Consider the following 17324-nt stretch of genomic DNA (forward strand, 5'->3'; position numbering starts at 1 on the left):
AGTACTAATATTCGAACCAGCAGGCTGCTCCTTGACGCACTAGCTGTTACTTCTCTATGGAGAGAGAGAGATGCAATATCCCAACCAGAGCTACTTCTCTATTGAGAGAGAGAGAGAGAGAGAGAGAAAGAGAGGGAGGGAGGGTTGAATGCAATATCCCAACCAGCAGGCTGCTACTTCTCTATTGAGAGAGAGAGAGAGAGAGAGAGAGAGAGGGTTGAATGTAATATTCGAATGACCAGGCTGCTCCTTAACGCGCTATCGGTTACTTCTCTATGGAGAGAGAGAGAGAGAGAGAGAGAGAGAGAGAGAGAGAGAGAGAGAGAGAGAGAGAGGAGAGGAGGTAGGCAGGAAGCCGGGGGGAGGAGTAAAGTGTGTCGGTCGGAGATAAGAAGCGACACTCGTGAGTATACAAGCAGTTCGCATGTATCATAGTGTCAGTTGCGAGGCCGAACTAACCCCCATTCGGAAACTCGACCCGTCGAGTGGATATATTCGACTGAGTGTACTCCGGGAAGTAAGTACAGGAGTGTGTGTGTTTATGTATACAGTTTGGTTAAGAATATGCTTAGCCTAATGTGGTATTCAGAGTAATTCTTGGAAATTCATCCGCTGACGAGAGAGGAAAGCAAGGCTGTTGTTTCTCCCTAGAAAGGAGCTGAACTGTGTTTCTCCCTAGAAAGGAAACTAAATAAAAGTACTATATCTACGTGAGGAATGCCAGAACTGTTTCTCCCTAGAAAGGAGGCTAAACAAAAGTACTGTATCGTACGTGAGGAAAGCTAGAACTGTAGTTTCTCCCTATAACAGAGACTAAACAAAAGTACTATATCATACGTGAGGAAAGCTAGAGCTGTGGTTTCTCCCTAGAAAGGAGACTAAACAAAAGTACTATATCATAAGTGAGGAAAGCAAGGCTGTGGTTTCTCCCTAGAAAGGAGCTGAACTGTGTTTCTCCCTAGAAAGGAAACTAAACAAAAGTACTATATCGTACGTGAGGAAAACAAGACGGTGGTTTCTCCCTAGAAAGGAAACTAAATAAAAGAGCTATATCGTACGTGAGGGAAACAAGACGGTGGTTTCTCCCTAGAAAGGAGACTAAATAAAAGTACTATATCATAAGTGAGGAAAGCAAGAACTATGTTTCTCCCAAGAAGGAAGACTAAACAAAAGCACTACTGTATATAGAAAGAGTCGAAATTCAAGAACCAAAAGCGAAGGTATCCCAAGTAAACAAAAGAAGAAGAAGAAGAAGAAAAAAAACAGGCTTCTTTAGCCTACAGCTGCTGTCACCCTCAACCGGGTCTGGGTTGTTGCAACTTCGGTAACCCGGATAAAGGGAAAACTTTGAACCCTGTAATAGAGGAGGCATTATTTATTCTTATTTCGTGTCCCTATTCAGATCATAATATATAATTACATCAAAGCAGGGATTGTTTTAATGTAGGGGATGTTCGATACAAGTCAGTAATTGTATTCAAAGTGATTGAGTATTCAAACATCTCAGTACATTTAAAATTGTCTCAAGTGTCTTGTGATTAGGCTTACATGAACGTTAGACTGATATATAGCTTATATTTAATACCCTGATGGAATCTAAGTATCAAATACGCTTGCTTTAATTATAATAATGTTCATTGCAAACTGATAGATCTCTGATAGTCTACCAAAGTAAGTTTTCATAGTTTTTTTTTTTTGTTTTAGTTTTTCAGCTGCGAAATAAAAATAAGATAAGTCTGGAAATTTAAGTTAGAACAGTCTTTTCCTATTATTCCAGCCTCAGCGGCAATAATGGAGTCTTTTGAATTGAATATCTTTTTAGACTAGCACTTGCTCCTTTGACAAATATCATTTTTTTCAGCGCTGATTCTGAGAAACGGTACGCCTTGAAGATATCAAAGCCTCAATTTAATTTTTTTCATCTATTTTTTTTGAGTCTTGTCATGCAAAGATTTGAATTCAAGGTAATCAACAGTTTGGCATAAACTGGTGTGGGACTCTGCTTGAGAATGGAATACCCAACATTGAAAAAGTGTTTTCTGTACAGCGTGTAATGCTGTGTGGAACTCTCAGCCGCGGCCCGTGAATCTTTCAGCCACGGCCCGGTGGCGGCCAGTGTTGTTGGTATCTGTAGCAGCCGTGCCATACGTACGGTCATGGCTAACTTTAACCTTAAATAAAATAAAAACAACTGAAGCTAGAGGGCTGCAATTTAGTATGTTTGATGATTGGAGGGTGGATGATCAACATACCAATTTGCAGCCCTCTAGCCTCAGTAGTTGTTGAGATCAGAGGGCGGACAGAAAAAGTGCGGATGGATAGACAAAGCCATCTCAATAGGTTCTTTTGCAGAAAACTAATAAAAAATCTTGTAAGTAAATTGTTTTCCTAAAATGCTTGTGACTTCTTTACAGTAATAAATTTCATTCTAGAATTTTCAGAGATTTTATTAAAAATTGTTATTGAAGACCAATTTGTATACTGAGATCATATAACAAGTTATGTTTTTTATTATTAATTGTATCTGTCATTTTCAAGACTACCCGATTATTACCAGTTGCCTAATAACTGTCTTTTTTGGTTTCTGTAAAAGAAAACTATCGTGCCGGCTTTGTCTGTCCGTTCGCGCTTTTTCTGTCCGCCATCATATCTCAGAAACTACAGAGGCTAGAAGGCTGCAAATTGGTATGTTGATCATCCACCCTCCAGTCATCAAAATTACCAAACTGCAGCCCTCTAGCCTCACTAGTTTTGATTTTATTTAAGGTTAGAGTTAGCCATGATCGTGCATCTGGCACCGCTATAGGTGCCGTGGCTGAAAGTTTCATGGGCCGTGGCTGAGAGGTTCACGGACCGTGACTAAGAGTTTCATACAGCATTACACGCTGTGCAGAAGAAACTTAGGCGCAATTTTTTTTTTACTTTGTTTTGGTTTAGGGTTGACTCTTGTTTCAGCAAATGGTGCAATTACAAACTTTAATGTCTATTACAAAATACAGAGTGTATGTGACATGCCTTTTATTCCTGTAGTACTGAAAATTTGCCCTTTATCTTATCTTGTTGTTGATGGGTATCTGTGGAGACCGGTATTTTTAGTAAGTTCACTTGCGAGTATGAAGTGGATAAACAGTACAATCAGTTGTTCACTTATCAGGGTTTTTTTTTTTTTTTTTAACTCTCGTGTTGCATTCTAATCGCTAATCTACTTTTCCTGAAAACGTTACCGAAATAGAAAACAAAAATGAACTGCAGTACCCTTCTGTATCACAGAAACACCATTTGATTGTGATAATCACTGACCGGATATTATCGTTACAATTCGTCCGTTTCTTATGTAATTTGTGTTCGAAGGAATAGTATCGTAGCTTCGTCCATCCGTTGATATTTTTAGTAATAAGAGAAAATGTTATACAATAAGGTGGGAGGTGACTTAAGGCTAGGATTACAGCCTTCTTTCTTGCGTCAATGAAAAATGAAACATCTAAGCTTCTCGTAATTTCATCCTTTGTTCAAATCACAGGGGAGGAAGGTTCCTTCCATTGCCAAATTCTAAGAGGAAACTGATGGGACAGAAAACCTGAATAATTAATTGGTTTTGAAGCTGCTTTCGCATGCAGAAGCAGTTGCTATGGTGAACTAGAGCTTCTGAGGATAATAATTGGCCATTTTCCTAGACCAATAACAAATTCAGGAAATTACCCACAGTTTGTAGTAAGAAAGTAATGATCACGCACAGATTACGACTGACTGATTTGTGAAATTGAGGCCGTAAAGCCAAGAACTGGGGAATTTTTAGCCATTCAGCGCTTCAGACAGTGAACAGAGGGCGCTGAGGTGGTTGACAACAAGATCAAGAAAGCCTGAAAATAAAGGAGATGAAGTATAATAAGGATCTAAATTGATCTGCTAGAGGTGCTGGACAGCAAGATTGAAGAAAGGAAGAGGGAGTGAAGATAAAGGAAAAGGCTAAGAGCCGAAGGGACGCTGCAAACAACCTTAAGTTAAGCCTACAGTGCACCAAGTGAGCCCACTTGGTCAGCGCATTAGTAGTGGCGTTATAGCTCATAGTTTGTGCTTTTCATTTCCGAGTCTGGTTTCGATCCTGTTTTGGGATGAAAGCGATGCTGTTCAAGAGAATGGCGTTGCTAGTTGTAAGTCAGGAATGCACGCTTCCTTTTGAATTATTACTTGTATCTGTAATGAACATGACTTCTTGCAGAACAAGTTAAAAGGCAACAAGAAACGTACTTGCCAAGCAAGATTCAACAGAACAAAATGCCTGTCTTTAAAAAAAAAAAAGCATAAAAGAGATGAAATGGGTGTGCTTTTTACATATTGCAAAATAACAAAATGCAAATTTGAAAATTTACAGCATAAAACGATAACTAACAATAAATTAAGCTTATATATATACAGCGATACATTGTAAAAGGTACGTTATTTACAGTACAGTACTTCACACGTGGTCTGTTTTTAGCATAATTGTGACAGTATGTTAAAATGTAACTGCAAAAATTCACGTGAATGTTATTATATACAGCCAATGGTACGGAAATGTATAGGCCCATACTTCTTCTCTTTCGTCTCCCATAGAAAAACAAAACACTCGTAACTGAGGAAAGATGTCGAACGCTAACGATTTCTGTTTAGTCACCATTAAAGACCATGTCCCGTTTGGTAACGATGACGTCAGCGCAAATCTATGCTTGCTAAGTGGCAGAACCAGTGACGTTAGTAGGAAGGGATATTTGACCGGGCAAGTTCTCATTCACATCGGCGCAAAAACTCAGAAGCAGTTCCGATGACGTCAGGTGCTGCTGCTACGCTTGACGAGCTCCTGCTGTGACGAGGAGCTGATTTGAGCTTACATGGCGCTCAGTTTTTTTTTTTTATGCGAAGATGATACACCAGCAGCATGATGATTAGGGTGATAAACGGGAAGTTTAAATGGTTGCCAAACATCGGAAAAGACAAACGAAGACCTTTTGCTCAAACTGTTGCCGGGGGCGGACCAGAATATGGTTGCAGGACTTTTCAAGATTTGGACCTCTAAATAGGCCTAGTGCGGCTGCCATTTTTATGTAATTTTGACGGGAAAAATAGATTTCTTTTGATTTTAAGCTAAGGAAAAAAATAGTTTAAGCCATACCATGTCTATCAACATTACAACCACAGTTTCTGTGTTTTCTGTTAAAGCGAATGCGGTAGTACCATAACACCTTAATTTTTATATCCTTGCGAACAAAGTGGTTTTCGCTTTTCAGAATGACTTTGTCCTAGAGCGAATAGTACCATAACACCTAAATTCTTATGTCCTTGTGAAGAACAGTCTTGGCTGTTCAGAATGACTTTGCCGTTAGGCGCCTAGTACCATAACACCTAAATTCTTATGTCCTTGTCAAGAACATAGTTTTCGCTTTTCAGAATGACTTTGTCCATCTGGACAAGCATCGCCATCAGCGTGCTTCTGTGCAGCGCTTCGGCTAGGGATGACGAAGCCCCTGTCATCTCGACCGAAGGAGGCCGAGTGTCTGGGGTCGCGGAAGAGGCGACCGAGGGCAAACTCTTCTACTCTTATTACGGCATCCCATTCGCCGAGCCTCCCGTGGGCGACCTCAGGTTCAAGGTTCTGTTTTTATTTCTCATTTTGGTTTTTGTGAGGTTCTGGTTTTAATCTCTTGAAGCTATGGAACCTACGCTCATTTGTAGGTGCAGTAAAGTGCAGTTCGTAAAAGCATCCTTTGTCAATTTTTTATTTTTCTCTGGTCTTGTTTTCTTTAAAGTTTTAATATATTGATAATAATAATAATAATAATAATAATGACTAAAAGGATAATGATTATAACGATATTCATTATTAAGAACCTCAGTTATTAGAGTTATAAGACTATCATCCCCGTAGGGGGGTAACGCCGTTAGTGCTACTCACGCGGCGCACTGTAGGTATGACTTTAGATTCTTTGAAGCGTCACTTCTGCCCCTAGCTGCAACCTCTTTCCATTCCTTTTACTCTACCTCCATTCATATTCACTTCCATCTGACTTTCCACCCTCTCTAACAATTGTTTCATAGCGCAACTGCTTTGAGGTTTTCCTCCTGTCACAACTTTCAAACCTTCTTACTGTCAGTACCCCTTCCAGCGCTGAATGACCTCATAGTTCCCATCGCCTAAATTCTATAATCCTACACCAGGACCCGGTAGCGAGCAGAGGCTGGTCGGGTATCCGAGATGGGTCTACGATGCCCTCGCCATGCGTCAACTTACCCTTCGGGATCATGGTCTTTGGGGTCAAAATACCCGCCGAACAGATGCCCGGGAAGGAGGATTGTCTATATCTGAATGTGTTCATGCCGAAGGTACGTCAAAAATTAAATTTTTCTGAGGATTTTATATAAAATGCACAAGAAAGGGGCGCACTGTAGGCATTACTTATGGTACTATGCAGCGTGCCTTCCTTAGGCAACTAGCTGAAACCCCTTTCGTTCCTTTTACTATACCTCCTTTCACATTCTATGTCCTCATAGGTCAAAGCACTTGGCCTTTGGCCTAAATTCTCTAGTCAATTCAATTCAGTTCAATTCTAGAGAACTTGCGCTGATTATCGTTGGTAGTAAGTATTCGAAAGATTTGACCTCACTATTCCTTTCTTCAGTCAATGTTATCGTTATCACTTGGTGCAAACAAACTCTGTCACTGTTATTTATGTCCTTTTTGGTTTGTCTTGAAGCTCCAGCTCTCTAGACCTACTGCATCATACATTCTATAAATAAATAGTTAGATGAGCATTATCTTCGGTATCTGACAAGGTCAGCGATTCAAGTACGTTCATTTCTACAGCAGTGCTTTAGAGCTCTCTCTCTCTCTCTCTCTCTCTCTCTCTCTCTCTCTCTCTCTCTCATCGTTATATGTTATTTTAGACCAGTTTTCTTTGATTATTCATCGCGTTTGCTTGACTGTTTTCTATCATGTCGTAGACTACGTCTTGAGAAAAACTCAATTTCATCTTGCCCTTCGCAGGCTGCCGCAGCAGTTGCCTCGACAAAAAGGGGCAGCGCCCTTCCGGTGATGGTGTTCATTCACGGCGGAGGATACTTCGGAGGCGCCGCCGAGGAATATTTGCCTCACGTGCTGCTCAATAAGGACATTGTTCTTGTGGTCATTCAGTACAGGTTGGGATTCTTAGGTAAGATTTGAGTTTTCTGTAACAGAACTATTGGGCCGGTTTTGTCTGTCAGCCCTCAGATCTTGGAAACTACTGAGGCTAGAGGGCTGCAAATTGGTATGTTGATCATCCACCCTCCAGTCATCAAACATAACAAATTGCAGCCCTGTAGCCTGAGTAGTTTTTATTTTATTTAAGGTTAAAGTTAGCCATAATCGTGCCTCTGGCAACGATATAGGACAGGCCAACACCGGGCTTTGGTTCAAGTTTCATGGGCCGTGGCTCATAAAGCATTATATCGAGACCACCGAAAAACACATCTATTTTCGGTGGCCTTGATTATACGCTGTATTGGCTGTACAGAGGGGTCTGATTGCGCCGAAGAAACTTCTGGCATTTTTTTACTTTTAATGTTGATTGGGAATTTCAGGAAACGCAGTTCTATGGTAACATTTGTATCAGTGATTTTGATTTTAATTCAGTTAAGACCAAACCAAAGGTAAGTCTAAAGGTATATAAGTTTTTTTTTTTCAAGGTTTTGCTTATAAAGCATAATCCTCGCGTGCAGAGGAGCACTGTACGTATTACTTAAGTTTCTTTGCAGCGTCCCTTCGGCCCCTAGCTGCAACCCCTTTCGTTCCTTTTACTGTACCTCCGTTCATATTTTCTTTCTTCCATCGTACTTTCCTTAACCATCTCCTAAAGATTGTTTCATAGTGCAACTGCTTTGAGGTTTTCCTCCTGTTACACCTTTCAAACCTTTTACTGTCAATTTGGTCTAAATTCTATATTCAATTCAACATAACTTCTGACTCTTTTTCCTAGAACCTTCAACCCTTGTTATTTTCGCAATTAAATAATTAAAGAAGTACAAGAAACCCCATGTTATTCATTTTCAATTTCAAAGGCTTCCTGTCGACGGAAGACTCAGTGATCCCCGGGAACTTCGGCCTAAAAGACCAGACTGCAGCCCTCCAGTGGGTGCAAAGGAACATCCACAACTTCGGAGGGGATCCCAAGAGGGTCACAATCTTCGGGGAAAGCGCCGGCGGTGCTTCCGTCCACTACCAGATGCTTACGCCCAAAGCCAAAGGTAATTCCTCTTGATATACGTGTCTGTTTATTGACTGGTTTCCAAGTCTTGTCTATTCAGTTTCATTCTATTCTTTTTTTTTTAAGTTTTCTCTAAAAGAACTGTTGTGCTGGCTTTATTGGTCCGTCCGCACTTTTTCTGTCCGCCTCAGATCTTAAAATTATTGAGGCTAGAGGGTCAAATTGGTGTGTTGATTATCCACCTCCAGTCATCAAACATACCAAATTGCAGCTCTAGCCTCTGTAGTTTTTATTTTTATTTAAAGTTAAAGTTAGCCATAATCGTGCTTTGGCAACGATATAGGCCAGGCTCACCACTGGGCCCGTAGTTTGGCATGTCCATGGCTCATACAGCATTATACAGAGACCACCGAAAGATAGATTTATTTTCGGTGGCCTTGATTATACGACGCACAGAAAACTCGATTGCGCCATTGGTCAATCTCAATTAGAGTGCAAGAATATCCATCATTTAGTACTATCAGGCGCGTTGCAAACTTCAGTCAAAAGGAGCAAATACCGATCAAGTAGAAAAATGACGGATAAAGCCTCACGGACCGCTTGTTATCACCCAACCAGCAAGAAACGAAGGTGACAGAGCGCGGCCATTCACTCACCGAAGCCTCTACAATCTCCTTATTTAACTGTACCCCCCAAAGCAATAATCACAATGATAATGAGTGCAAGCACACGCTCAAATACCAAGGTTTATATCTCGTCGCAGACTAATTCCTTAGATATATAAGTCTATTATAGTTCAGTGTCCCACGCGAGCCTTGGTTGATCTTCCAGCGGAACTTTCCTATTTTATCGTACGTCGTGGAAGCGTCAATCACGAAAAACATGCATGTCTGGAGCAAGGAGCGTGTTTCCTCCGCTCCAGGCTGTTGTTGAGGAGAATTTGCGGCTTGTTTCGTTGCTAGATTGCCGTTGCAACATGCAAAGGGTGTGAGTGCTGATGCTGAGTGGGTAATCAGGTTTTTTTTTTTATTGATTGATGTACTGGGGAGTAATATGTTTGTGGCATTGTGATTTTTTCAGGTTTAGAAGACAAGTTAATTGATTTTCTTTAATCTGTTGAAGGCATACTGACCTAGACTGGCACCATCTCTCTCTCTCTCTCTCTCTCTCTCTCTCTCTCTCTCTCCCAAAATGTTACCTTATATATGTACAACTGAATCACGAAGAAATGGAACGTGACGAATATATAAATAAAGGCAAAAGCCACCAAGGACAGTGAAACAACGGGGTGGTAACTAGTCCTTGGGACTTACTGTCATTTACTTAGCAGACAGTTGTTTCACTTTCCTTCATGTCATTGCCTTTATTTATCTCATATACATTATTCCTTATCTCCTTGAGGTCTATTCACCGGAGTCATCATGCAGTCGGGATCGGCCATCGCTCCATGGGCCACGAACTCCGACCACAAGGAATGGGCGGCCAAGGTCGGATCGTTCGTCGGCTGCAGCCTAGACCGAGGGAGCCAAGCGTTTCTCGCATGCATGCAGAACGCCGACGCCCGCAAGATCAACATCTTATCTCAAGATTTGCTTGTTAGCGCAACCTCATTGGTTTTTTGTTTGATGTTTTGTTTGTGGAGAACGATTTTTTTTTAGTGTAAGGTTTGTTTGCTTGCGGGTGAGATTTCTTCCGCCTTTGACGAGTGAGTATTGCTTCTCTTGCCGCCAGAGTTTTAGTGGTGGTTCTCAGTTCTTCAAGACTGAGTGGTTAAATTAAGTTTTATTTTTGCTTACTTATGCATGAAGTGTTGTTAATATTCTCTCTATATATATATATATAGAGCGAGAGAGAGAGAGAGAGGTATATATATACATATATATGTATATATATAATATATGTAAATATATATACATCTATACACATATATACAGCTGTATATGACACCTACCCACAGGAATGGTTCATCGTGCCCATCATGGCCGCGCCGAGAGTGGACGGGGATTATATCCCGGACCACCCAGCGAAGCTCATGAAGGAAGGACGATACAACAAAGTCAACCTCATGTCGGGGATCACCGCCAACGAAGGAGCTTGTCTCACACAGCGTAAGAATTTCCTGATGAATTATAAGTCTAGCTTTTTCTGATTCTCGTGTCAGTAATCTTTCTTTTTTATTCTCAGTCTAGAATGTTCTTTTTTTTTTTTTTGCTTTAATTTTTCTAGGAAAAGCGCTGTAATGATTCGTCTTTGAGTCTAGGTTGCATTTTCCTACCTCTCTTCTCTCTCTCTCTCTCTCTCTTCACTGATGAGTAGGTCTAGCTATTTCTGCTTCCCGTGTCAGTAATTTCATTTTTTTAGGCTAGATTGTTTTTTTTTTTTTGCTTTAATTTTTCTAGGAAAAGCTCTGTAATGATTCGCCTTTGAGTCTAGGTTGCATTTTCCTACTCTCTCTCTCTCTCTCTCTCTCTTCGCTGATGAGTAGGTCTAGCTCTTTCTGCTTCTCGTGTCAGTAATTTTTTTTTTTACTTTTAGTCTAGAATTTTTTCTTTTTTTATTTCATTTTTCTAAGAAAAGCGCTGTAATGATACGTCTTGAATGCTAGATTGCATTTTCCTACTCTCTCTCTCTCTCTCTCTCTCTCTCTCTCTCTCTCTCAATTTCCCTCTTCTAATCTTTTGTATCAGCCTATTAGAAGTTAGCGTTCTTGTTTTTATGGCAATACGTGTATTATATATATATATATATATATAATATATATATATATATATATATATATATATATATATATATATATATATCTGTCTGCTCCTCAGATCTTAAAATTACTGAAGTTTAGAGGGCTGAAAATTGCATGTTGACCATCCACCCTCCAGTCATCAAACACACCAAATTGCAGCACTCTAGTCTCAATAGTTTTCATGTGATTTAAGCTTAAAGTTAGCCATAATCGTGCCTCTGGCAACGATATAGGACAGGCCTCCACCAGGCCGTGGTTAGTTTCAAGGGCCGCTGTTCATACAGCATTATACCGAGATCACCGATAGATAGGTCTGTTTTCGGTGGCCTTGATTATACGCTGTAGCGGCTGTACAGAAAACTCGATTGCGCAGAGGAAATTTAGGCCCATTTTTTTATTTATTTATTTATTAATTTTTTTTTCAGCCATGTACAACACCCAGAGGCATCTTATAGACGAACTAAGAGCAAAATTCAGCACTGTTGGCCCCTTAAGTTTTTCGCTGAGTGAGAATGAGCTGAGTTCCGCAAAACAGATTTACAATTACTATTTGGGAGGGTCTAACTTTGGCCCGCCCTACGCAGAGGAATTCACCCAGGTAGTATTCGTTTAGTTTTTGTGTTCTGTGAATATTTTCAATTGTGAGTTATGAATTATAAAAAAAAATACGATCTATATATCAGGGACTGATGAATAACAGATATTATTATTATTATATTTAAATGTCCATAAAAAATCCTTTCCATACATTCAAACAAATGAAGATCTTTCTTGATATTTCACAGAAAATTTAATGATGAAGAACATTCGGTGATCCTTTGGCTTGTTATCTAAGCGTCACCTACTCCGAAGTGCTAGTACTAAACACCGTATGGTGAATGTAAAGTAGGCGGCCGCACGAAGATATCGTTTATTAATGTAATTTGTCGACCAAATAATATAGAAATGGGTTTATATGATTATTTTTGATCCTCGAGGGGTTAGTATCAAACACGGCGGCCTTAAGGAGCTTCGCCATGTTTAGTACTCTTTACTACCTCGGAGTAGGTGACGCGCAGATCACAAGCTATCATTTATTAATATAATTTGTCGAGCACACAATACAGAAATGGGTTTATAAAATACTTTGATCCCCGAGGGGCTAGTACTAAATACGGCGTCCCAAGGAGCTTCCGCCACGTTTAGTAACTAAACTAGATCACAATACAAAGTAGCACCGACCATCCCTACTGAACGATCCCGCCCGATCTAGGCATCCATAACATCAGTTAACATGACATCTACATCTTCAGATGATGGGCGACATGTTCTTCAACTTGCACCACGACCTCGTGACCTCACACCACGCCCGAGAGGAGGGCGTGTCCACCTACAGATACGAAATGGCTCACCGAGGTCAGATGTCGTTCGGGGACATCCCCGGCATCAAGATTGGTAGGCACTGTAAGTACGAACGTGATTGGCGCTCGGTCTAACAGCAGTTAGGCAGAGTTTCTACACTGTTGACGCAACTGCTGTTATTTGAACTGGTATTTACAGTACAAGAGCAGTTATTATTTGTGGCTTTGTACATATTATGGTCGTTGTAACTGCTATTTATAGTGCAGAGGGAATTATTATGGAAATAATAATGTGTTCATTAGCATTTTTGCACATAAGGTTAAAATTATTACAATGACACTGAACTCTCTCTCTCTGTGATGTATCTATGTAAATGCACTTCTATTTATTTTTATTCTATATAATGATCTATGAATAATTATGCATCTGTCTTTAACGTCTAAAACAAAGGTTTATAATTATGTTAAAGACGCTTCCTTACCTCGAGTTGCCAATTCGTTCATTTCTCTTCCTTCTCCTCACCTCGAGTTGCCAATTCGTTCATTTCTCCCCCGTCCTTCCTCGTAAGGGGTTCCTCACGCCGACGACTTGCTACCTATTTCGAGGCCCCTCTCCTGACGCCCCCCGACCAGCCAGCCGATAGGCCCCTGGACTTGTCGACTGCGGAGGACCTCTTCGTCAGGAACGTCATGATCACCACGTGGACGAATTTTCGCCTATTACGGGTATGCGACCTCGCCGGTCGTCGTTTGTTTTTGTGTTTATATAAAATATATATATATATATATATATATATATATATATATATATATATATATATATATATATATATATATATTATATATACATATAATATATGCATACTATATACAGTCCTTTTAGCATTTGGGAATAAAGAACTCATCCTCACTCCTGCAGGAATCCCACCCCGGACGATTCCTTGGGCTTCCGGTGGGATGCTGCCGCCGACGAAGATGACTTCCGGTACCTCGAGATTTCGGCCACGCCCTCCATGAAAAGTGACTCCAGGAAAGACGTAAGTATATTATTATTTCAATAAACGTAATTGTCGTGAAATATGTCAAGAGATATAAAAAGGTCAAAATAAGGTTACCATAAATTCCTTTTTTTTTTGAATTTTACTTATATAGGCCTATATATTCAAGCATATGATACTCTTTCTATATATTTGCTTATACGAGTTAATCCTTGCCTTTTCACAGTAAAACCTATTTCTCTCTTGTCTGTAATACCAAAGTTATGTTAATGTATTTATTTATATGTATGTCTGTCAGTCTATCTATCTATCTATCAATCTGTCTATCTATATATCTATAACATTAATAACCTGGCGAGTATTATCAATAATGGTCGTTTTAACAAAGAATTTTCATCACTATTAGTTTCCTTAACTTCAGTATAGATTTACTGGTCTTCTTTCTACTCCATTTAACTTCACTTGGAAAGCATAAAACAGACATTAACAGTTAAGATCAACTTCCCTTTATCAGTAAAGGTTTTTCAAAAACCTAGGCCCACAGAAGCCTGGCGTCAACTGAAAGCTTAGCGAACGGTGAGGCCTAGTCAGAATTCAACGCCAGCTCCCTTTTCTTCTCATTTAAACAGATTTTAAGGTGACTTAGGGGCTACTTTTACAATGAATCCATCACTCGAGATACGTGTTAGGCGCCACTTCCAAGGAAGTTAGGATTAGAACAGGAATCCATTTTTCTCAAATATTCGGGTAAAATGTAGCATGAAGGATATATTGCTACGCGCTGCCTCTGTGTTGATCGAAAATCTGTTGTAATGCAAAGCGTAATTCGCTTAACACGAGCGACTGCTCAGTGCTCATCGTGTTTTCGGAGAGTCATGATGAGGAATTTTTGTCATCGAGAATCATTTTTACTCATTTTCTGGAGAGCCGTTATAAGGAGTCCTCATTACTCGAGAAACATTACTAGCCTTGCTACCCGCGAAGCCGTCAGCCAGCCAATCAGCGCGTTAGTTATTGTTGAGTGACATTTCAATCGGTGCGTGGAAGATTCATTTAACAATTTTATCGCTCGTATCTGCGTTGTTATTAAATACTGAGCGGTAATATTACCGCTATAATGAGTTTAAACATCGTAGATTCCATGGAAGTGTGTGATGTGGCCGGGGCGTTCCCGGAAAGTGTGAAAAAAAGCAAAAAATGAAGACTTTCTGTGTGTCTGTGGCTTCTATGATTCTATGGCAAAGGTGGAGTTTGGATGATGTTTCCTGATGATGGTAATTGCGATGCTTGTGAGCTTATTCCGGTAATATATCTTAGTGATTTTATCATAATAGGTGAGAGTAAAAAGTAAGAAGTGATATTATCCTATAGTGAAGGAAAATTGAAGGGAAGGCAAATAGTGTAACAAAAAAGAAGAAAAACGTATCTCATTATTATTACGAATTATGGCGACAGTGACGAATCATAAACAGAACGTGATGATCCATTCCCTTGTGCCACTATCACCCCCGTATGTAAGGGGATATTGCCTTTCCTATCTGTGTTTTTCCAAAGTGGTGAATGAGGCGATTAGGCGTAGTGTGATCATACTCGTCATTCATACCTCCAAAGAAATATTAGCAGGGAACCTATCAAGAGGAACCGAGAGAGTCCAAAGAAAGGAAGAAGTGGACACAGTGCTACTCTGCTACCTTCATGGGCAAGGAATTAATCTGCAAAGCTGCCTTTCCGTTCATGCAACAACCGCTATGTGGACTCAGGTTGCTATGTATAAATTAAATGAGGGAAGGATAGGCTTAATGATAAAGGATCTGAGGGGTATAAACCACAACAGGAAAATAACACGGCTGTTTTTAGAGCGTATTCATGAACAAATACAGCTTCTACCATGTTGTTCCAGCCGCTACAGATCTGTGCGAGGGAGGAATAGGCCTAACAGGAAGGGATATGAGGGGAACGAACCCACCACGATGAAAGTAACAGAGGCTGTTCTAAGACTGTTCATGAACAAATACAGCGTCTGCCATGTTGTTCCAGCCACCCCACCCGTAAACACACCTCGATCCGGTAATATTTGGAGCCTAACCTCTGCGTCAGGGACACTGTACAAAAAATACTTCGAGCAGATGGATGCCAGCCAGCCTAAGTGAAATTAAAACATTACAACAAGATTTTCAGTCGCCATTATAAGATCAGCATTCGCCCTGTGAGTGGCTGCAACACCTGTTATCGGCTCCCGATAGTACTTGTTGGTGGGAGGATGACTGGAACGGATGACACCCACCTTTAACGATATGGTGCAAAAATATCTGTGGCATCCAGTGCTATATGAAGACTGCCATATTCAGTTACGACGATTGGGTCTGTGTCGCCACTGACTTTCAGCAGACCGTGCAATGTCCCTATAAAATTGTGACGTAGTCATTTTAACATTGTCAACTTCCCCCCTGCCCGCATCCTTCCCCTCCCCCTCCCCCAAAGTTGATGACATTTACCTGTTAATGGATTTAATTCAACTGATTACTCGGCAAACTCAGGTTTTTGGTGAGTACAGCTATATTTTGCCATTATCAATTTTTATTCCTTTTCACAGAAACGGGACCAAGGTGAGAAGAAGATGATTGATGATTATTTTTATTCATTAATCACACGTATCTCCATCATTAATCATTATTCACATGTTTGCTCGGATTATTATTATTATTACCATACTGCATGTTTTACAATAATCATTATCTTCATCATTCATGATTATTGACAGGTTCATTAGGCTTAGTATTAACATACTGCACGACATATTTACTAATGTTTATTGATGTTTATTAACTATGTGACAATACTTTTGGAAAATTTTGTAAGTTTTTTGGGAAAAACAACAATTATTTGTTACCACACAACATTGCAAAACAACATAGGGCCACAGTACAAACAATAGAGTTGGGATTTGATTCCATACAAAAATAATAAAACACAGTTTAGTGCATAAATGGGTGAACTGAAGCAAAACAAATATACATACGTTGACATTTTAAAAGTATAAAAAACTAACTTTTTCAAAAAATTGTTACATAGGCATAGTTTATATTGAATTAGTTTTGATAAAACGAAAACGTAAGGTCATATCACCAGATATAACGATTGTCGGGATTTGAAACTAACTGATACTCAACCCAGATCGTACAAAAATGGCGCATAGCATGTTTCTCGAGTGATGGACCTCGACAATAACAACAGCAAAGTTTCCTTTGGCTGACGTATCCAATGCAGACTAATATTAACTTTTAACCCGAAATACCGATATTATCCTGATAAATTCGATTGATTAGTTCTCAAATATTATTGGGGATGTAAAATCGTCGTTAAAAAAATATAGAAAGGTGGGAAATTTAGTCTTGGAAGTATGAAAATGAGCCAATATCTTATAATCCCTGGAAATTCTATCCATACCATATTAAAAGTATCACATACGAGGCCAAGTAAGTTAAGCAGGATTTAGATTAATTCTTTACTGGCTTATACTGAAAGCTAACCTTTTCCTTCTTGCAGCGACTCATAACTTTTAGCAGAAACTTAGCAGACATACTGAACATATAGCTTCCAACTGATTCATGAAGATACGGAACGCGATGAATGTATAATCAATGCCACGAAAGAAATGAAATAATCGGATTGTTGTTAGGTTTCGACACACGGTCCTTTACAGCAGTAAAGGACCGTGAGTCGAAAGGCCAGCAACCAATTGTTTTATTTAATTTTTCCTTCAAAAGCGTTTGCCGTATTTATTTACATATACATATATTTATGCATATATATATATATTTTCCATTCTTTTTCCTCCGTATTTTTTCTGAAGCTTCCCTCTCTCTCTTTTTTATGTATTTCCACGCTCTTTTTACTCTTTATTTCCACTGAAGTTTCGTCTCTTATCTTCCATTCCAGACGAGAAAATTCCTTCTGTCAGTACCAACGACCACAAACGTTATTTTAAACCCAAGCCTCATCACGGAAGACGGCCTCGGTGATGGAAGGA

The 17324-nt window shown here is 39.7% G+C and overlaps 1 protein-coding gene across 1 annotated transcript in view; it reads left to right on the forward strand.

Annotated features, from left to right (window-relative positions):
* The first annotated feature begins 380 nt into the window (after nt 1–380).
* Nucleotides 381–17324, forward strand: part of LOC136855320 (venom carboxylesterase-6-like) — a 17102-nt gene continuing 158 nt past the window's right edge. The window contains 13 exon segments of the mRNA XM_067132226.1: nt 381–517; nt 5425–5626; nt 6193–6357; nt 7019–7184; nt 8071–8256; nt 9618–9811; nt 10174–10324; nt 11382–11554; nt 12249–12399; nt 12866–12901; nt 12904–13048; nt 13195–13333; nt 17234–17324. The exon segment at nt 17234–17324 is cut by the window's right edge and continues 158 nt beyond it. Coding sequence (XP_066988327.1) covers nt 5426–5626; nt 6193–6357; nt 7019–7184; nt 8071–8256; nt 9618–9811; nt 10174–10324; nt 11382–11554; nt 12249–12399; nt 12866–12901; nt 12904–13048; nt 13195–13333; nt 17234–17324 — 1798 coding nt within the window. The 5' untranslated portion in view covers nt 381–517; nt 5425.

The sequence above is a fragment of the Macrobrachium rosenbergii genome, chromosome 31 (assembly GCF_040412425.1).
Source record: "Macrobrachium rosenbergii isolate ZJJX-2024 chromosome 31, ASM4041242v1, whole genome shotgun sequence".
In the NCBI taxonomy this organism is placed as follows: domain Eukaryota; kingdom Metazoa; phylum Arthropoda; class Malacostraca; order Decapoda; family Palaemonidae; genus Macrobrachium; species Macrobrachium rosenbergii.